The 23,160-nt window shown below is 41.3% G+C and overlaps 1 protein-coding gene across 1 annotated transcript in view; it reads right to left on the bottom strand.

Moving 5' to 3' along the window:
- LOC134578355 (serine/threonine-protein kinase Nek11-like) overlaps positions 1-23,160 on the bottom strand; it is a 214,265-nt gene that overhangs the window by 59,107 nt on the left and 131,998 nt on the right. Inside the window, exon 7 of the mRNA XM_063437344.1 lies at positions 14,678-14,827. Coding sequence (XP_063293414.1) covers positions 14,678-14,827 — 150 coding nt within the window. The remainder of the gene's footprint in view (positions 1-14,677; positions 14,828-23,160) is intronic.

Below are 23,160 nucleotides of genomic sequence, written 5' to 3'. Positions count from 1 at the left end.
TGGAGGAACAAACTTTTTCAGCTCCTACAGAATCTCTTGTCAATGTTATGCAACTATTTCCCCCCCCTCCCCTCCAAAAATTAAAAACGTCAAAAGGCCCTATAACATCTATTATACAGTCACATCATGCTTCCACAGTGACTCGGGGTAAGATTTATTAACACCTTAGATGAGCCATTTTTCCTTTATCAAACAGCCAAAAGTATTTGATACTAAATCACTGACAATACTTTACATGATAAAAAGCAAAGAAAAACTAGTTACCTGCGCTCTCTCCTTTATCCCTATGTATTTTAAAACAAATTGAGGTCTTTTAGTTACCTCCAATGGCCATGAGAGGATGAGCCCACCTGCCAACATCAAGGCAGACCCCCCTAGGTGGGTCCTAACTCTAACCATTCACCTTGCTGCTTCCTTGAGCCTCTGGCAAAAATCTCTAATGAGACAGAAAGGGGTATTTTTTATATACACCCCTATACATTATTAACCCTTAATAGGGAACACATGGGATGGGCGGCTGCATTGTAACAAGGCTGAGTAATACAAAAAATGGATACAAATGCAGAAAGAAAAGTCCTGCGCTCAACTCCCATCACTACTGGGCAGCTGCAATGACTTTCTGTCTCATTAGAGATTTTTGACAGAGGCTCAAGGAAGCAAGGTGAATGGTTAGAGTTAGGACCCACCTAGGGGGGTCTGCCCTGATGTTGGCAGGTGGGCTCATCCTCTCATGGCCATTGGAGGGAACTAAAAGACCTCCATTTGTTTTAAAAATACATAGGGATAAAGGAGAGAGCGCAGGTAACTAGTTTTTCTTTGGTTTTTACTATAATTTGAGGCTGATGTGTACTGTAGTCATTGCAGCCGCCCAGTAGTGATGGGAGTTGAGCGCAGGACTTTTCTTTCTGCATTTGTAATACTTTACATGATGAAAATGATAACTGAAAAATGGTTATGGTGCCAGAATCCGGTTTCAAAAGTCAAAGTGATATGATATGATAACAGGATTTAATAAGATGTCAAAGTGGTATAATAAAATAATAATAATACATATTCCATAGGGACAAGACTTTCCTATGTGTATGACTGGGCTTAAAATTTCGAGACCTGCGCTAGCCTGTCCACAGATTTACTAGCCACAGCAAACCTCCTCTTGCAAAGGGACTTCTGGGAATGAACAGGGAAGCAACATACACAGTCACCCTATTCTAGAATGGCTAATTAATTATACAATTCCTGGCATTGTGGGTGCACACTGGGGGGCAGGATGTAACTGTCTGCAGACTCTATATTTACTGATATGCCAAAGGCATAATAGCAAAGCATAATATAGTCAGAAAATAAATAAAATGGAAATTATGTTTTATCCAGATCTGTCAAATGTAAAGTATAGATACAATAGATAACCAATCACAGACAAGTTAGGAGATCAGTAGGTTACCAACTTCACTGTGATCGCGGATGACCAGCGATATTAGTTATGCAGTTACTGGTATTATAATTTGATACTTATTAAATGCAGTGGTGTGTGTAGGGGGTCATGGCTCACTCACTAGAACAACATTTCCACTAGCCAGTTGCTAGAGGGAGAGTGGAAATGTTTGTTGAGCCCTGCATGTGAGACACTATATATAAAGATACCATTTGTTCGTGGCCAGTAATTAAGACAAAAGGATCCCAAGAGGTCAGGAAGTTATATGTAGTGAAACCCACAAAAAGATGGAAGACCATGCTGTACAGAAGACCATTCCTGGTGAATGCCTGCTCTGCTTTGTTTAATAAAACATGTAATCTTTCTAGATTGTGTGTATATATATATATATATATATATATATATATATATATATATATATATATCTTCTAGGATTACGTATTAGCTTTACTAAAATTCCAGTTCCGTTACTTTTTCATTTTCCTTTGAATGTTCTAATCAAATAAGGAATTAGCACACCTTTTTAAAAGAAAAGAAGAAAAAAATACCAAGCATATACTGCTTCTGTTTCATGCTTCTGTAAACTGCCTGGCTTTAAATAAAGTTTATTGAGGGAAAAAGAAACGGACCAACTCTCCATGGCCTCACACTGCATGGGATGTTACTTGTCGCTTGTTCAACCTTGTATTGCTGTATGACATTCCTGCAAAGTTAACTTCTGCTCAATAGTGTCGCTGTACTGGCGACACAAAGACGGACAGAGATTCATTGCTTAATATCGAGTTAGAAAGCAAAACTGACCAGCCAGCTCTTGCTCAAGGGGATAACATTACCGATAAAACAACAAGCAGAATGGATAAACCTAACGCAAGAGCGGTGGCTGACCCAAGATAGAAATTTATTGATCCCAATCCAGACGTCAAGGCTTTATTTTCACAGTTTAACGTTATGTTTTTCTGGGGCTTGCTGGATGGGACACAGATGAAGTGGAATAAGAGGATGAGACTGAGCGCAACAGGAAAGCTGACTATTCTTGCTCAATCCACCTGAGTGATCCACTACTAAAATCTACACCACGAAAAGACCTTGTGGAGACACTACTAAAATCTAGACCACAAAAAGACCTTGTGGAGAAACTACACGCACTGCTCCAACTCACAGATCAAGATGAGCGTAAGTCTCATGGGCCAAAGTTTCACATGTACATGGACAGAATTAACAAACTAACCGGTGCCAATATTTCAGTTTACCACAACTTCCATCAAGAGGTGAAAAATGCAAAAGGCACTAGTGGCAGATGGAATGGGCCTACAGGACACAAGAACTATATTTTGATTACATTAGACGGGCAATTAACAAAGCCCTTTCAACTAGTGAATCATGGTTTATCAGACATTACCTGAATGGTGGAGGAATATTTGTTAAAGTACAGGAGCGAGATAATTTTATCTGTAAAAGTAAAAGAGGTGACGAACAACTGAATGGAAGTTATGGGCAACGTATCATGAGACGAATGTCGAAGGTGGAACTTAATGGACTAAAGTTTGGATGGGACAACGGTGAAGTGGAGCAAGATAATGACACTCAGTGCTGGCCAATGTCACTACAAAAATCTGATGTTTCTAGCTCCATCCACCTGAGTGAGCCACTACTAAAATTCAGACAAAGAAAATACCTGGTGGAGACACTACTACACAAGATGAATGACTGATCTTCCACACAGGTCAACATGAGCATGAGTCTTACAGGCCAAAGTTTCACAAGCACATGAAAAGAATTAAGTGAGGTCTATATTTCAGTTTACCACAACTTCCATCAAGAAGTGGAAAAATGCAAAAGGCACTGGTGGTGGTGTGTCAGGCCCTGGGGAACACAAGAACTACATTTTGGTTACATCATATGGGGCAATGCACAGAGCCCCTTCATTGTGGTGGACAGACATTACCTGAAGTGTGGAGGGACATTTATTACAGTTCAGGATCCAGAGAATTTTGGTTGTAAAAGGATGAAGAGAGGTGATGAACCACTAAACGAAAAAGATGAGCAACCTCCCAAGAGACATCAAATTGATTGATGTCGTCTCTGCATTTATATTACTATGAAACAAATAACAAGCACTTGGGACTCCTATTTGGCAGGAATGTTATTAAACATGTAAAATTCTATTACACATGTGATATATTGTTTTCCTGTATTTATTTTAGTCAGCTACGGTAATATGTTTTGTGAGTATTTTCGAAAAATAATCATTTTCCTTTTCTCAATTCTCTCCTGATTTCATTGTATTTCAATGAAGATCTATTATGCTTTCAATTCTTATTGAGGCTTCCACCATTTAAAGGGGCAAAGTGGGATATTTATATTTCAGAGTGTGTGATTTAAAGTTTTGCCAGGGGTGCAGTTATTCTGGAACATATTTGGGAATTTCATGGCTTACACTTTCAATTACACAAATCTTACAATTTAGAATGTGACCATCATATCTTCTACAGGCCCATTTTTAAAACACATTTATGGAGTTTGGAGATGCATTACTGTCATTTGTATTTCTGTGAAGTTCTGTCACACTCAGACAAACCAAAACATGGAGGTTTTACAAAAAGTGGGACATTACGATAGAAAGAGACACAGAGGGATTTGGGCTGTAGAGAGGGAGAAGCATGGATCTGGAGCTGGTTTTAACATCCCATGAATTTATGAACCTAGGAGTAATGCTACCATTTCTGGGCAGTGATTAAACACAACACTGTAAACATAAAGAGTGATTATTATTATTTTTACAGGAACGCTACAAACACCAAAACCACTACAGCACACTGTACATGTTATAATCGGAAAAACTGGTTCAAAAGGGAAATGTAAGCCCATAGATCTAGCTTTTAAAAAACACACATTTAGTGAAGATTGAAGAGTGATTGAGTTTACAATCCAAACATGATAATGAGGAGTGAGACAAAAGGTAACAGGGACTTCCTTAAATTCTTTAAACTGTTAAAAGAAAGACACAGCAACAAACCCCCAGTAAGACCTCATGGTGGGATTCTAAAATAACGTACTGGAAGTGACTGATGAAAATGTAAGGGACAGTGCGAGAACTGGAGTGCACGACTTCTGGCTTTCAATACAGCTCTTTGTATATGTACCTCAAATGCAATCTGCCCTTAAAGGGAACCTATAGTCTCCAAAATAACGGATTTTCAGACTAAACGTTCCCTTCTGCCCACTGGTCTTTAAGGTTGAAAATGTAAATAATGTAAACATTGCAGGACTACTCTGCTGCTGCCTCCAGCACCTCGTTCAAATACGTCGGCATGCCTGCTAAGGTCTTTATGAAAATCAATAGATTGGAGGTACGCATGGGCAGCCAGACGCCGTGCTCCTCCAATCAAATTCTGCCGAGTTTTACTTGGTCTAGAGGAGGAAGCGCCTATAGTGGCTGTCAGTAACACAGATTTAACCGTGCAATGTAAAGATTGCGATTTCTTCAAAACTGCTCTGTTTTACATTGCAGGATCAAAACTAAAACGACCGCTGCACCCTGACCACTTCATTCAGATGAATGTTTGGCTTTTGAGAGTTAAAGGAACACGAGAGTCACCCACAACATTTCAACTTCAATGGTCAAAAATGGTCACAGCGGTGGTACGTTTTGTACGTCTCTGTTCAATCCTTCCCTGGGTCCCTTCCAGCAAATACTTCACTTATGGCCTGGATTAGCATTTAACAGGCAATAGAGAAGCAGACCCCTCTTTTTGATGGCACACTTATATATCAACTTCTTCCCCAATGACACACGACTACTGTTAGAAAAACAACTTCCTTCTAAATCGTGCCGTAGTTTTTTTTTTTTTTTTTAATTCTTTATTTTTGTTGCGCAGGTGGTTACAGAAATATTGACGAACGCCACAACAGCGTATATGTACAAATCATCGAGTTAATAAACAGTGGCAGCGCTACATGCGCATTTTTATATTTTTTGTTACAGGCTTATCTATACGCCATAGATGCATTCCTAGATGTGTATAAATGCTTAGTAATGGCGTGAGTGTATGTATAGTCTGAAACATAACTGGTTATACATTTTCGCTTTAAACAAAACTAGTGGGTTGTTGCGTTGCTGCATAGTATGATCATATAGTAGTAATAACAGTAGTATGGTTTTCATATCATGAGGATAAACGAGTGAACAAGATATTATGCTAGCAAAGCTGTACTGTATATAAGGAGTAAACTTGAGAGCAAATCGAGCATACACAGAGTAGTGATACTGTATAAAACCGGCATTATAATCATGGATATTAAAGTCACTAGCTTAGTAGGGACTTCACTGATCTATGATCTGCGTCCAGTCAGCCAATTCCCAAGTCTGGGAAACAAAGATCTGGAACATGGGGGTTCATTAAGGCGATCTTGATTGCACTGGGTGTGAGTCCCTCTCCGGTTTGTTTTCTCTCCATGTTCTTTGGTGCTGTGGCGTGGTGTTTTGCTGAAGCCCTGGATAGGGACCGAGTGACTTGCTGGTCTGAGATGCCATGTTTGGGTGCGTGGCTGGGCCTGTGGAGTTGCCCGTTGGTCTCATACCTGCGTGGGTGAGATTGGGTGTGTGCGCCCAGTTTGCTCGGGACCTTTTTCCGCTGACTAGGTTGTCGGATTTTGTTCGGCAGGCTGGCCACCCTGAAGGCTTGCAACGGGAGTCCGTAATGGCGGCGGCGTGTCGCTGGACGGATCCACGAGGCGACCACCCTAGCTGCGTGAGAGTAGGTCAAACCCCTGTCATGAAGAGCCTTGCAGAAGCTTAGGTATAGTCGATTCAAAGACTCCAGGGGGGGAGAGTGTGGGTGGCCGTCTGTGGTCCCTCTTCTTGGCTTGTGCTGGGCGGCCATTTCGTATATGCTTCGATAGCTCGGCTAGTTAGGGCAAATTATCGTGTGTCGCTTGGTTCCAGGTGCGGATTAGGGTGGACCGGGATGACCCCCACCGGTCCGGGGGGGGGGAAACAGGGCACTTATTACAGGCTTAGGAGGGCACTAGGTAGCGCAGAGCGGGGGATCGGCCGCCTCACCTGTCTGACGCCACTGCTAGGCCTCACTCCCGGCACCCTCTGTGAAAGCTCCGTGCACCCGTGGGCGGCAGACCCGGGGCACCTCGGCTGGCTCCTGAGGTAAGTGCGATGCGTTTTTGCGGGTCCTGGCTGGCTGGAGTGCAATTATTCCGGCTCGGAATGAAGATTGGGCTCGGAGCTCGCACGAGACACGTCCAGCCGCCATGAAGCTCAGGCCCCGCCCCCTCGTGCCGTAGTTTATGCTACTTCATCTCAGAGAAAAATAACCCATAACCATCGCTCCAGCTAAGAAAGCACTGTTCAGCTGATTCGTAAGATATTAGCCCTTGAACAATTTCCTTTCTCTGTCAGCGTTATTCACTAAATAGCAAATGATGTCCTGATGACAAAAAAAAAAAAAAAAAAAAAAAAAATCGGTGAAAAAAGGCCGAATTCCGACAGGATTGGCAATTCTCACAATTACCTAAGCCAAATCCAATCAGGACACTATTAGGTGTCTGGTTTAAAATAAGAACTTTTTGCATTTGAATTCTATAGAAAAGTATTGGATCTGGAAAACGTACAAAGTACCAATTTTAAACAAAAAACGGAGACCATATGCTAGGAGGCATGTGAGGTGGTTAGCAATAGCAAGTCCACCCCTGTCTGGATTATTTAATAGCACCCTCTGCTGAGGACTGAGGGGGATCACCTAGAATGTCACCCCTGTGTATATAATATAACCACCATCTGTTACTCATGGGTATGGGCTCGGGGGATAACATGCTTGTCCCCCCCATGTATTTACTATAACCCCCTCCCACTACCCATATGTGGGTGCTGGCAAGGACAACAACATGGCCATCTCTCCCTGGTATATACATACAGGGTGGACCAAAAGTAGGTATACAGTTGAATCGATGAAATTTATCACAACAGATTATATGAGTACACACACACAGTGACACACAACAATGTGACACACAACAATGTGACAGTTACATTTCAGGTATTTAAATATCAGTGTGACAGTTGGTAAGAATGGTGGAGGGCAGATAAATCAATTAAAGACAATGGAGACTAAAGCAGTACTATACTGTATAACCACTTTTGGCCAATATATACACACACACACACACACACACACACACACACTCTCTCTCTCTCTCTCTCTCTCTCTCTCTCTCTCTCTTTTGTGCATCTTCTTTATTTTTGTTTACCATGAGCAATTTATATTTTAAGTCAAAATATAGATTTGTTCTTGTTCACTGTTGCCAACATTTCGAAGTTGACATATATATATTATTTTTATTATTATTTTTATTATTATTATTATATTATTTATAGAGCGCTGTCAAATTCCGCAGCGCTTTACAATGGGTGGACGAACAGACATGTAGACATATATATTTATAATTCACCCTTTACTGTGTACCCTTTCAAAGTCTTATTAAGCTTTGGGAACTGTGGTAACATTTATAAGCCCAGAAGTACCCTTTCGTATTGAAACACTGCACATAAAGAATCTAGACAACATCATGGCCACTTCAGATCACTGCTTGCAATAACCCTTTGAATAATATTTAAATCAAACAGACACAAACTAACATCTTACTTCCAAATCCAAACTCCTCTGCAGTCTCACTGCTCATTATCTATACACTAAAACTGCCCTTGTCACCTCCCCCCCCACGTGACCTATACATATTCCCTACATAGTTCTAATGTTTAATCTTCCTTTATTGCACATTCTGTGTAATTTTGAATAGGTTTTTTTTTGTCTCCAGCTCTGCTACAAGCCTGCTAGAGCCTGTGTTAGATATAAGTGCGATTTACAGAGCAGTAAAAAACATATAAAGCAAGTTAACATCTGATTGAAAATGAAACCATTTTTTTTCATGTAGGCTGTGTGAGTCACAGTCAGGGGAGGTGCGGCTATGGCAGCTCAAACACAGGGACATGATCTATACACCCAACTGCTTCATTACGCTAAAGTTGTTTTGGTGCTTGTACTAGCCTAGTATCTAACTTCAGAATCCAAACAAACAACATTTCGTTTTCCCCTATGCTTCTTTTTTAAAGACTTATAAGTTGTATCTCTAAATCATTCCCTTACATAATGCAAAACAATATCTGAATATTTTCTTGCGAGGCGATTGTTTCGGTAGAACTGTAAAATAGCAACGAGCCTGTGTGTATTTCTACAAGGAATCATAAAAATATTTGAATTAGACAGCGACAAGGCATGTTGTTCTCTGTTCCTACACCAACCACTTTGCAATTCTGTGTTGTTTGCATAAGAGGAGAACGGAGATAGTGTCAATGTGAGCTGGCTTCAATGAAGCTTCGCATTATTACCAAAAGTAACAATGCAAAAAACTGGGCCACGCTGCAGTCTGTGATCCGCTGCAGAGCCGAAATGAGCAGGCGAAGAAATCACATGAAAGGAATACAAGAAAATAACGATTTTATTAAAATAAGACGAGACCCCCGAGGTGCTGATTACAGGAAAGAACCCCCCTCCCCCCAACCCCACCACAGACAAAGCAGTATAATTTACCAGCCACAAATACAGCAGAAAGATTTTTTTTTTCCCGTTGGTGTCAAATCTCCTTTACTGTAAGTGCGTTTTTAATGTCTCCAGTGGCGTTAACTAGTTACTGTCAAGAGTGACGACCTGGCAGGTTTATGAGTTGGCCCACATTAAAATTACTCATCACGACGGATGCAGATTATAGGAGCAGAACTAAGGGTTCTTCTGGGTCTACTCCCTATTGAAAAAAAAAGGTCAAAAAATAAATAAATCAAATTAAACAATTATGGAGAAATGAAAACCTGTACTGCAAAATTCAGGCTAAAAACAGCCAAACTGTGACTATAGTGGAGTTGAAGATTTAGTTTTTTGCCAAATCATCTGTTTTGGCCAAAGTTCGGCAATCCAATATTCAACTCACTACAATTCACTATTTAGTGAATAAACTCTAGAGCAGTGTTTGCAAAACCAGTCCACCAACAGCTCAGGTTTTGTCAGTATCTCCATTGAAATAAAACAGAGAAATACATAAATCCTGGACTCAGAGGCGTGAAAATTGCCCTGGGGGCCCCCTCCCATGTATCTCATTCCGCCCCCCCTCGGTGTCTTATTCTGGCACCCAGGCCCCCCATGTGCCTCATTCCCTCTCCCCCCTCAGCCCAGCCACGTGTCCCATTCCCTCTCGCCTTAGCCTCTCCATGTTCCTCATACCCTCCTCCCTCCCAGCCCCTCCACTTGTCCCATTTCTCCTTCTCCCCTCCCTCTCTTACCCCCTCACCTTCCATCTGTCCCATTCTGCCCTCTCTCCCCCTGCCTTCCATGTGTCCCATTCCCTGCCTCTCTCCCTCTCCCCTCCATGTGTCCCATTGTTTCCACTCTCCCCCCTACCCTCCAGGTGTCCCATTTCTCCCTCTCTCTCCCTCCACTTCCTTCCTGCCAGACATCTGGGAACCACCGGCCCATGAGGTATCTGGAGTGAGGGGCCCGGGCGCTGCTGCGACCCCTGTGACTGTGATAGGTACACCAGTGCCTGGACGGTTGATGGACTGAATCAGGAACCACTGCTCTAGAGACTTTAATTCTCAAATGCATTTTATACTCAGAAATGTATTCCATAAATGTAAAACTCTTTTCTAATAAAAAAAAATATATATATATTTGGGTGTCACCCCTTAAAATCTCCCCAGCTTTGGGTTATATCTGCTATTTTAGCTACCTCAATCAGGACAGCCCAATCCCGTTTCTGAATACATAATTTTGGCTGCATATCATCATTTGTTCTCTCTGTTCCACCAGTCTTGACATTGCGTTCGGTTACTCAGCCAAAAGGGCTTGTGTAACAAAGACGGCAGCAATTGCGCAAACAATTGGGACATACAGGGTTATTCTTTAAACTCTGAATTGTAGTTAATGAATATCCAAACAGCAATATGTAAGCTGAAACGGCTAATGTGGATAGATTTGGTAGTCCGTTATCACTTTTGCAAACAATAAGTTAATGCATGCCAGTTATGACTTCCTACGAGCTTCGGCAGCAGAAAATCTTGCTGTAGTCCATGCCAAGCAAGAGCTTACTCAATGCAACTACAAATCATTAAACCTGTATCATGAGCAGTGGAGAGTGTCCCACAACACACTATCAGTCAGACATGACTGCCTTGGTTATTAAAGGGTTTTGGCCAGCATTTTTGCAGCTTTGCGAATCACCTAGAGCCTCTAATCAGTTTACGGGAGGTTTCCTAGACTTCAGACACATCTTTCTAAGCGACCTAGTTTCCCACTCTGGATGAGAGCTTGAAAATCGTGTCCCTTTTGCCCAATGTTTAAATTAGCAATGTGGTTAGGTGACCTCCTTCCTCCTTCGCACATCTTCTGAGGGTGGCTGCTCTGTGTGCACTCAGTGCTGTGGGGCTGGTAATGAGCCCAGCACTGTCCGCTTTGCCTTGCCTTTTACGGGAGGCAGTGCCTACTGGTTTGATTCTGGGATGTTAAGAGAGAGTCATGGAGGCCCTGGGGAATACTTCAGAAGCACTGCATTCGCTCAGTGCTAACAGGATTAAGGAAGGTCCCCGAGGCAAGACTCTAAGCGCTCTCTCTCTCTCTGCACTCAACGTCTCTTTTAGTCTTGTGAGTCGGGCAGCTGAAAATCAGCAAGGGGCAGGGTGCTGCAAGTGAACTCAGTCAGTACAATAATAAATCAGAGAAGTGAGTGCAGGAGAGAATCTGCCCCGAACTTGGCAATGAAGAGGTCAACCTCGAAACTACAAGGCTGATATGATGGCTCTCCAGCAGCTTCTTTCTTATAAAACCTTATATAGAAATTATATTTTGTGTTAGGATCTAGATCTCAAAATTCTGGGCTTCTTGCTGCTGTTGGAATACAACGCTCAAAGTTCTCAGCCAGCAGCCTTAGCTTAATTAACATTCCTCCATGTGGCCAGAAGTTGGACACCCAGGTCCTAATGGACATCGGATAACCACAATAAATCTGCCCCCTTGACCTCTCTGACAGATCGATTTGTAATAGAATTTCCATAATACCCTTGTGTTACACAACTCTTTATAAATGTTGGGTAATCTTAAAAAGAGGTGAAGCTTCAAGACATTGGTGACCAAGAAAGAAAATAATAAATATATAATTTTAAATATTGCCACACTATCCCTGGCAAAATTATTGCAAACATCCCAATGCCACCATCAGGTGACAGCAATGAAAGTGTTGCGTAGATGCCATCTTAGCATGACAGTATAGTGCCCAGACAATAATTGTTTCTTAATAAACACACAAAAAAAATAGTAATAAATTAAGTGCGGAAACTGTTCTGTTTGATGAATAGTTGCAACAGGCCAGACAAGGTTCTTTCTTCTTGGCTTGAGTAATGACAATTATTCACAGTAGGTTGGTAGTTGTGCTTCAAGTGGATAGATATGCAAAACAAAAACAAAGAGTCCAATGGTGGAGTATATCTAAATATATGAATTAGAATGTCCAACGAGGTAGCAGCACTCACGGGTTATAAAAGCTCTAATCTTTATTAATTCATGTTAAAAATAGGATCAACGTTTCAGTCCACTGGATGGGACTTTCTTCAGGATCCGGTATTGATCCTGAAGAAAGTCCCATCCAGTGGACTGAAACGTTGATCCTATTTTTAACATGAATTAATAAAGATTAGAGCTTTTATAACCCGTGAGTGCTGCTACCTCGTTGGATATTTGGATAACCAAGCCTTGGCTTAGCACCCGGCACATAAGGTGGACAATAGCGTGAGTGCAAGAACTTTTCCTCTTTTTCTATGAATTAGAATGGATATGGAGCGACACTTCCATTCAATTGAGCGCCTAACCAGCTCTTGAATATCGAGTATGGGCGGAGCAATCCCCGCCATGGTATATATGGGTATCTTCTTATGATTAGTATTGATCAGTATAGATTCTCAAATGGACATGTAATCAAAAGCAGAACACAGGAGCAGTATAAAGTGTAGTATATCATGTAGGCTTGGGAAAGAATATATGTATACATTATATGCACTCACATGGTTCAGAGCTCTGAATGGCTCCAATAGAATAGTGTGAAGTGGGGTGCAATCCCCACTCTAGGATAATATTCAGCCAGGTGTAGTCAGCGTTATTATGTAAAACACACATATATCTCTCTCTGTAGATGACAACTATGTTGTAAACAAAAGAATACTACTTTAGGCATTGCTCAGTCCTTTAGGCTTTTGTGGATATTTAGTGGATATTATTATATAATCAGATGAGAGGGAATACAGGAGCAGTTTTTTATTTTTAATTATTAAAACCAATAAAGTATTGTAAAAATATAATAAAAACACAGAATAATAATTGTTCCTTGCTCAGACTTGGGTTGGTCTTTGCTTCCACAACCAAAAAAGGCAGCCCTTTCAGGCAAGTGCTCAGGGGAACTACCCCCATGCTATAACTATTCTGACATACGCAGTAATATACGTAAGCTCTCCAGTGATGTGCAGGTGAAATATCTAGCAATTTGCATGCATATAGGTCACTTACTGATGGCATACGTACAATGGAGGGGAGCAGGGACCTTATTGTCACTGGCCTGATGCTTTCAATGATGAAGCCCCTCCTGAAAAAACAAAAAACACTAGTAAACTAGTAAAACCTGTGTACCTAAAGGGCCACAGCTGCTGCAGAGCATCTGTAAAAAAAAAAAAAAAAATAACCAGATTGGTCAATCTTTGTCGAAAAAAAAGGCAGTGCTGCACCCAAGAGGTTCTGCAGCAGCCTCTGTCATTTGCCATTGGCAAGCAGGCTTGTCACTCACTGTGGTTCAGTCCCCTGTCCTGGTGGCACAAATCATTCATGAACTCTAGGGTACTTGGCGGTCTGCCACCCAAACCAGCATTCCCTCATTAGTGACCCGCTCCTCCCTGCAGAATGAGAAACTACACTGAGGATGTGAGGACCTGGCAGACCATCTCCTGTATGAGCACAGATCCTCCCAGTGGGACGCTGGTTCTGTTATCCTGGTAATTACACACTCCATTGCCTGGAGCTTTACAAAACTCAGAATAGGAGGAGCGACAGAGCTGTCAGATCTCTCCCAGCAGCTGTCAGACACTGGTAGGTGACAAGCAGAGCATCTCAACACCTACACAGGTAGTGAGACATGCTGCAGGGGTTCTGTGTCACAGGACCATTCCCTCTAGTGAGGGGTCGATCATCCAGACCAACGTGGAGGAACAGAAAACACTTTACAAAAGTCACATCTCATACTCTGCTACATTGTCAAACTTGGAGGGAACGGTATTCAACAGAAAGGAAAAATTAGCTTATAAGGATCAGTATAAAAGCACAATCCTTTGAGAAGAAGGATACATATTACTGATCTCTTACCATTACCAATAAAATGATGTGGTTTAAAATGTCCAAAGTCTCTAAACAGGACAGGATTTCAGGATAATTGACCTATTTGACCCTGCAACACAGCACGTGTCATATCTTTAAAAAATAAAAATAAAAAATATATTATATATACATTGTCACTGGTTTTCTAAACCAGAGTATGGATTTGGGCTCAGTTTCTACCCCTTATTTCACTCCTCTGCAAGTGAAACATCTTCTCAATTATCTCCCCTAGGGAACAACCTTCACTAATCGCTTTCACGCAGCGCCACCTTCAGGCAATGGTGGTCACAGTTAAACCGTATTCCCCTCCATATTGGATTTAAAAAATGGGTAAAAGTATGCATGTAGAGGTATTCCAGTATTGTTATATAATATATACACAAACACACATATACGTACACAAACACATACATATATACACACGGACACGGCATATCGCTAGCTTGGCCGCTGATGGCCTCGTTCAAAAAGAGCATAAAGAAAATAAAACTTTATGTAAATACAATGTAGTGTCTCTCTTCTGTATATATTTTATTTCTTGAGAGAACTGTGGAAAGTTAAATAAATAAACCAATCAAAAAAAATAAAAAATAAAAACAATCTACTTTTATGGGACAGTCTTTGCCAAGCATTTGCAAAGACATTGGCGTTGATGTGGCTGCTTCACACAAAAGGAGTTTTAGGGATGATGTGTAAAAAAGAATAAAATAAAAATAGAATATCACAGCCCAACTTCTACTAGTCCAGACACAGAATTGCTGAAACCATCACTTACCTCTGCAGGATATCATTGAGAGCTGCCGAGTATTTTGATGGAAGACAAGGGGTTGGACCTTCCACGATGAGAGAAACAAGCTTTATCCAATTTGAGGCCTCAAATGCGTACTGGAAACAGCAGATTTCATACAGGATGCAACCCAAAGACCTGAGGGGAAGGGGAAGCCAAGAACAACTATAAGCACTGAAGAGACAGAACATTAGAAATTCTAAAGAAAAATGCACTTCAGTGACTAGTGAGTGAACACTAAGTGCCAAATAAACAACAAATATAACACCCAGTGCTGGATACTGCGGAATATAAATGTATGATGTACAATGCAAAAAAAATATTTAAAGTGGCTTGCCACCAGCAAATTTCACTATGTAATATCAGCTGATTTTTTTTCAAGATTTCGAGAATCATTATTGTTTTGATCAAAGCCAACTACAGAAATCATAGCTGGAATTAACACATAATTATACGGAAATTTAATTTTAGAAGTGGCCATCTTAGATTTGGGTTCCCTGTGTTTAGCTCATGAGATGCTGTTAAAGATAAAATGGCCGTTTCCAGCAGCTACTTAGTGCCTTGGATGTCTTGGGAATAGTAGCAGTTCTCATAAATTCCCTATAAGAAATTAATTTGAAATGATTGCTGATACGCTTGAGGTGAGCTACTGGTATCAGACAGTCCCTAAGGACCTCATTAAAGGGACACTATAGACACTCTAACCATTTCATCTCATTGAATTGGTTATATTACCTGGCGTACTCGGGTTCTGTCTCTCCATTCAGTGTTGAACCATTTCAAGTTAACAATAAATTAGGCTCCCTGACCACCCACATCCCTAATCCCACTGGGCTAAGACAGAAAATACAAACTTCCTTGTAGATATACCAATTAATTCCAGGAATGGGCACGGTGATAGGCGGAAAGCGGTCTGCTGACACACTCAGCCAATAAAAGCCCCCAATTGCAGCTCTGGCTAATGCTTCCTCATTAGCCCAAGCAGCACAGAGGACTCTAGTTTAGCATTAAAACCAGCAGCCGAACTGAGAGGACGCACATGCCTCGAGCTCTGAACCAAAAACGCTCAAAACAACTAAAAAACGTTGGAAAACCTACCCCAACGGCACCCCTGGAAGCAGATTGCTCTCCGGACATCATGGGGAGACGAAACAAAAAACCGAAGCCGAATAGACCCCCTACAACGGCTGATATAGGAGTCCTCCTGCGGAGGTCCCAAAACCCCCAGAGGCCTGCAATGGCGTCTCCGATAGATGGCCTCTATAACACAACCAGCGAAGCCTCTGGGTCTGACGGGGATGACTACGGCACCCTAGCCGGTCGCAGATCGACCCACATACCTGCGGAACCTCCGATCACGGAGGAGAAGCTAAGGGACATGCTCGGTGAGCTGCGCCGCAATATTGCAGCTGACATCGGCACGTTCCGGGAAGAGATCAGCGGAGTGTCGGCCCGCCTACAGAACGCGGAGCTTACCACTGCCGCACAGGAGAGCAGATTAACAACAATTGAACAACAACTCTTAGTCCTACAAAAGGCCCAACGACAACATCAGGACAGCATGGCTGCCCTTGAAGATAAGAGGCGCTGGAAAAATGTGAAGATCCGCGAACAAGGCCGAGACCGCACGGCCTTCATGGCGGCCGTGCGCAACAAAACACCACTACATTTTGAAGGGCACTCTCTGTCTTTTTTCCCTGATGTTTCCAAAGCGACCATGGATTGGAGAAGGTCCCTGAGGCCCCTAACTACTGAGCTCCTCGCCCACGACATGCCCTACCGATGGGGTTCACCCAGAAGCCTGCTCATACTCAGGGAGACCGGCAACCTCACTGTGCGAGAAGCGGCCGAGATTCCAGCCACACTGCAGAAGCTCGCACTGGCGGAGTGGACACCTGAACAAGCTGCTGATAACCCGCGGATGACAACCACTGCCTGGAATCCTGCTACAGCACGCCCGTTCATACCGGCAGCGCAACGGGGAGGAACTGCTTCCACTTCGGTGCCATGAACTTTCCATTAAATACGTAATTCTGATGTGTTTTCTGTATAGTTCACAGTCACACAATTTTCCATGACCACCGTTAGAAAGTTAAAGTTACTTTTATGTTACAGTTATGACATGTGCGTCACCTCCTAGAGAAATACCCACACCCTGGCTCCACTTAACCACCCACCCTTCCCCACCATAGGAACAACTGTAATTGCCATCCTACGAATATACAGGGGATTCAAGCCTCTCTCACTTACTCTCAGACCATAGGTTTCTAGCCAACTCCTTGGAAAAGAGGCATTTAATGCACCCTGCCCAATGCTTACATATCGTTCACTAGCCTTGTAATATCTAGGCAGGAATTGCATTGCAGAATTCTACTACACACTACTTTATATGTTATTATAATTTATAAAAATGTGCCATGTTATCTATGCTGACAATTGATAATCCTGTTGATTGAACAACTTGCACCAGCTGTTGGGGCAATGCAAGCTGGAATGTACCGCTAATGCACAATGAAAATAAAGAATTTTTAAAAAAAACTAAAAAAAAAATACCAACATATTAAAATATTTCTCAAAATATAAAAAAAAATAAAAAAAAAAAAAAATTTGTTTAAAGGACCTATATAGGAACCCAGACTACTTCACCTCAATGAAGTGGTCTTGGTACATACAGTGGCCATTTTGTTTTAGTCCTGCAATGTAAAACATGATCTATACACAAAAACTGCTTCATTAAGCTAACGTTGTTTAGGTGACTATAATATCCCTTTAAATGTTGTGAATTTACATTTACATACACTATAGTCACCAAAACAACTGTAGCTTAATAAAGCAGTTTCGGTGTATAGATCAACCCCCTGCAGTCTCACTGCTAATTACCTATACACCAAAACTGCTTCAGGGAGGCAGAGGGAACTATAATGCAAGGAATACTGATTTGTACTATAGTATCCCTTTAAACATTTTGATAATGCAACCAGAGAGATACCCAGGAAAAAATGATAAAAGGAATAGAAGTCTCTACAATTATACAACACCGATATTATTACGGACCATATTGTGAAAAGTAAAGAAAAACAAAAAACAAAACAAGCAAACGGCTAAATATATAAAACACAACATAAATATCATTATATACATTTTGGTTGTTGTGAAAGCATCTAGATCGGCTTATTAAATCTCCGTACTTTAGGTCTTCAGGCATAAATAAATCCGGATTGTTATTTTTCTCCCACATGTACCTTACAGAAATCCGAAAATTCAGGGAGGATTACGCATTGAATACCCAAGTTTGCCACCTGTGTCCCAGTTCTTGTAAAATAAAAATCTTACAGAGTGCTCTAACCACTTGAAATCCACAATAACATGCAGAGCAATCTGCTAACCAGCAGAGTGATGGAACCCCATGCAGAGTGATATAATAAGAGGCAGATAGTCAAACATGCAGAGACGGAGACACTGAGATATCCTGTAATTACCTCCAGAACAAAACAGCATAGAAATAGGCAATATCTAAATTACTGGTAGAATAATGCACAGACGTACAGACCTGCTGGAGCACGGTACACGCTAAGCTATGTATAAATCGCTAAGTAAGGTATAGATGTCAGGCTAAGCTAGAAGCGAGCTCACAGAGTAGGACAGCAACGTGCTCAAACATTCCTCCTAACATTTCAAATGGACAAAGTGGGGCATATTCATTTTAGGGGTGAGGCTGTTCTGAGAAACGTAGCACTTATTAATTAATAACAATTTATGCAACTAAAATGTATATTAGAACAAGAACAATTCATCTTAATTACACAGACTGATAACTTAACACATTTATTGTAGTTTAAAGACATTTTACTGGGAGTATCATTGCTGTGGAGCTCTGTTATACACTCAGACACATTACTGGGAGTATTATTGCTGTGGAGCTCTGTTATACACTCAGACACATTACTGGGAGTATTATTGCTGTGGAGCTCTGTTATACACTCAGACACATTACTGGGAGTATTATTGCTGTGGAGCCATGTAATACACTCAGACACATTACTGGGAGTATTATTGCTGTGGAGCCATGTAATACACACAGACACATTACTGGGAGTATTATTACTGTGGAGCTCTGTTATACACTCAGACACATTACTGGGAGTATTATTGCTGTGGAGCCATGTAATACACACAGACACATTACTGGGAGTATTATTGCTGTGGAGCTCTGTTATACACTCCGACACATTACTGGGAGTATTATTGCTGTGGAGCTCTGTTATACACTCAGACACATTACTGGGAGTATTATTGCTGTGGAGCTCTGTTATACACTCAGACACATTACTGGGAGTATTATTGCTGTGGAGCCATGTAATACACACAGACACATTACTGGGAGTATTATTGCTGTGGAGCTCTGTTATACACTCCGACACATTACTGGGAGTATTATTGCTGTGGAGCTCTGTTATACACTCCGACACATTACTGGGAGTATTATTGCTGTGGAGCTCTGTTATACACTCAGATACATTACTGGGAGTATTATTGCTGTGGAGCCATGTTATACACAGACACATTACTGGGGGTATTATTGCTGTGGAGCTCTGTTATACACTCAGATACATTACTGGGAGTATTATTGCTGTGGAGCTCTGTTATACACAGACACATTACTGGGAGTATCATTGTTGTGGAGCTCTGTTATACACTCAGACACATTACTGGGAGTATCATTGCTGTGGAGCTCTGTTATACACTCAGACACATTACTGGAAGTATTATTGCTGTGGAGCTCTGTTATACACTCAGCCATGCCAAGAAGATGGCGCTCTGAGAGAAGATGGACATTGGGATAGGAAGGTTGGACAGAGGGATTTGGACCCAAGTTAGGGACTGTCCCTTCTAAATAGGGACATTTGGGAGGTATGCCCTACATGCAGATGGGTATGGAAACATGCTAAGCAATGTACAAGCATGCAGTTTGGTAAAGTAACATGGAATGCAGTCTTCAAGTCTCCTGTGAGACTGGTAACATGCTAAGCAATGCACAGCACATGTATGCATTCAGTGGGATTTACTAATATGCTAAACAACACACTAGAGTTAACATAACTTAACACGCGTGAAGGCGATTATGGTAACATGCCAAGCTATTCACAGCGTTGATAACATGAGCGACACACAGAGCCGCAATACAGAACTAAACCACGTACAAGCACCCAGCCTTTATAAAAAATTGAAGAAAAGTTAAATCACACAAAGAACAGAGCAACTTGACATGGGGATTAAAGAGACGGTAGATACAGCTGGAAGGATAATGTGAATGAAAAGCCTGTAATTGGTTTTTATAGAGATGCAGAATGGAGATAGACCGGGCTATTTTTATATAAGAGCTGTTAATAAGTCAGATATTGACATTCCTATTGCAGGAATTCCAGGATCAGTCTGTGTAACTGTAAAGGAGGAAGAATTATGTATTTATCAAATAGAAGCCACAGGATTCCATTGTATATTTAAGGTTATCTTGCCAACAATTATAGGAAAAGTGATGCAATCCAGCCACAACACGATCAACAGACACCTAGACTAAGACTTACTGAAAAAACACACACTTTTACATCACAGGCAAGATTAAATATTAAATCCCCCTCCCTTTCGGCTGGTCGGACGCCAACTACGCTGCATGTAAGCCTGTCCAATTAGAGGCCTGTAGAATTCAATAGAAAAAAGATATTACATCAATGAGGTTCTCCGCTCTAGGCTCTGTATGTGAATATAACCTGTATGCAGCTCATTATGTTAAATAGCTAAGCAACCTTGTATTTGGATAGAGAATAGCCACTATGTATGGCCCTCCAGAGATTGCTGAACTGCAACTCTCTTCATCTCCAATATTTCACGGAACACTTGAGAGCCAAGGATTATGGAAGTTGTTATTTGAGAACTATACTTTGTTTGTCTCCTTGTCTCGATCACATCACAGATGCTTTAAATGAACTGTGAAAATGAGTGACTGGATTTGCGATTTATTAACTCATCGCTCCCATGTGGCACAATACCAAGATATAAAAAACACTTTGGGGGTCATAAAAAGAAGACTAACACAGCCTCTCCTGGCAGTGAAGGGGAGTTATGAATAGAAATTATACCATATTTATTTGAAATTAGTATATTATACATGCTGCTTTGTGGACACGGCGCTGGCAAGACGAACGATCAAACGCGGCCGAGAAAGGCAGTTCTCCAGGTTGAGACGCGCAACCTTGTACGGCAGTGACCGTGAAACGAACTATAATGAACAGAAAATCAAATTGAACATTTTAGGCAAAAAGTACTGATTTGAATTTTTTTTTGAAAATTTAGTAGCAGGTTAAATTTTGACATTCGGATTGCAATTCGGAATAAACCGCCTTAATTTCTTTTTTTAATGTAAAATGTCTGCTGATTGACTCAATGACTGGAAACATTTATGTATATTCACGGAACGTTTATTTTTGATTTAGGAAGCAGACCGTAAACCACAAAAGAACAATGATGAATTTACTATCAGCAGCACCGGACGGGATGCCATACTATTATATCAGTGATGGTTTACCTTGTCACCCAAGAGAATTGGGAAGCCATCTCCCATGACCCTCAGCTAGTCATTTTCCAAATTAGCCATGTACGCATTCTAGGAAAGCAAGTTGCAATTGCATATCTATTCTCCAGTGTAGCAGTCTACCTGGCACGTAGAAGGGTACGTATGCTCTGGGCATTATAAATCCCTAGATAAAAAAAAAAACGAATAAATAAAACTATCCACTTTCACGCCAACAATCATATTTTGTAGCAAATATACTGAACCTGTTCCCCATTAAATGGTCCTTAACGCTCCTCTAGCACCTTTGGGATAAATACCTTAGTTTCACCCATATTGTGAGAGTTGGGGGTCCTGATAAAGTTCCAGTTTAGTAAGAACATTTCTCAAGGAAAGTGAAGAAGTTATAATTGGAACAGGTGTTGCTCCCCCCCCATTACCCACCTGCTGGGACGAGAATGACAGGCTCATTTCCCTGCTCTCTCAGCCGCATCCCTCCTCCGATCATGCTGTGCCGCACTCCTTCTAAAAATACTTCTAGACCTTGTCTAATGACCCTTTTCTTTATGTCTTGACTGCGTACCGCCATGAAGAAACAAACAAACCGACTCAGAGAGCCAGACTGGTACAATTACACAGACAAACGTACAGGAGGATGAAGAGACAGTGAGACGCACCTAATACAGGCATCAGTTTATTCACAGTGCAAACAAAACACAAAGCTAACCTAGGATTCCACAAGACATCGTCTACATGTTACCTCTTAACAGAAATTATTATGTTTTACCATCATTTATTTAAGCAAGAATGGGTGTCAATGCAGGTTTTAACAGACAGACCTGCCAATCTTTGGCATTAGTGCAAATGGTAACTTTTGCTTAAACCTCCAGTGGTCTAAACAGTGGTCCTCCCTGCACCTGCGGCCTGTCTCTTCGCTGGGCGAATTGCTAATGCAATACATACACTTCTGCATTATCAATATTGAATGTATCCATGGCAGTAATAGGCTGAGAGCCTACAGAGAAAAAATAAATATTGAATATTATAATGCTTAAATTTAAGGGGAAACAGTCCCCTTAAATTAAAGCACCAAAAAAATTAATATATATATATATATATATATATATAATTTTAATAAAAGAGTACATGTATTATGGACTCTCAGTGCATTATTTTGTAAGTAAATTCGTCTTTTCAGTGCATCCTCACAACTAAGTCCTCTTAAAGGGACACTATAGTCACCTGAACAACTTTAGCTTAATGAAGCAGTTTTGGTGTATAGAACATGCCCCTGCAGCCTCACTGCTCAATCCTCTGCCATTTAGGAGTTAAATCCCTTTGTTTATGAACCCTAGTCACACCTGCCTGCATGTGACTTGCACAGCCTTCCATAAACACTTCCTGTAAAGAGAGCCCTATTTAGGCTTTCTTTATTGCAAGTTCTGTTTAATTAAGATTTTCTTATCCCCTGCCATGTTAATAGCTTGCTAGACCCTGCAAGAGCCTCCTGTATGTGATGAAAGTTCAATTTAGAGATTGAGATACAATTATTTAAGGTAAATTACATCTGTTTGAAAGTGAAACCATTTTTTTTTTTCATGCAGGCTCTGTCAATCATAGCCAGGGGAGGTGTGGCTAGGGCTGCATAAACAGAAACAATGTGATTTAACCTAAATGACAGTGAATTGAGCAGTGAAATTGCAGGGGAATGATCTATACACTAAACTGCTTTATTTAGCTAAAGTAATTTAGGTGACTATAGTGTTCCTTTAAGTTGCACTTTACTTCTTACCCAACCAAACTACGTGCAAACCCTGAACCAGTTAATTCATACAGAGTGTGTTTGTTATACCCAGGGCTTGGGCAGAGCATCAGGATTCGTGGACATGCACAACCCCCTCTG

The sequence above is a fragment of the Pelobates fuscus genome, chromosome 12 (genome assembly GCF_036172605.1).
Source record: "Pelobates fuscus isolate aPelFus1 chromosome 12, aPelFus1.pri, whole genome shotgun sequence".
Lineage (NCBI taxonomy): Eukaryota > Metazoa > Chordata > Amphibia > Anura > Pelobatidae > Pelobates > Pelobates fuscus.
The sequence above is the reverse complement of the archived record's forward strand: the minus strand, read 5'-3'. Positions and strand labels throughout refer to the sequence as shown.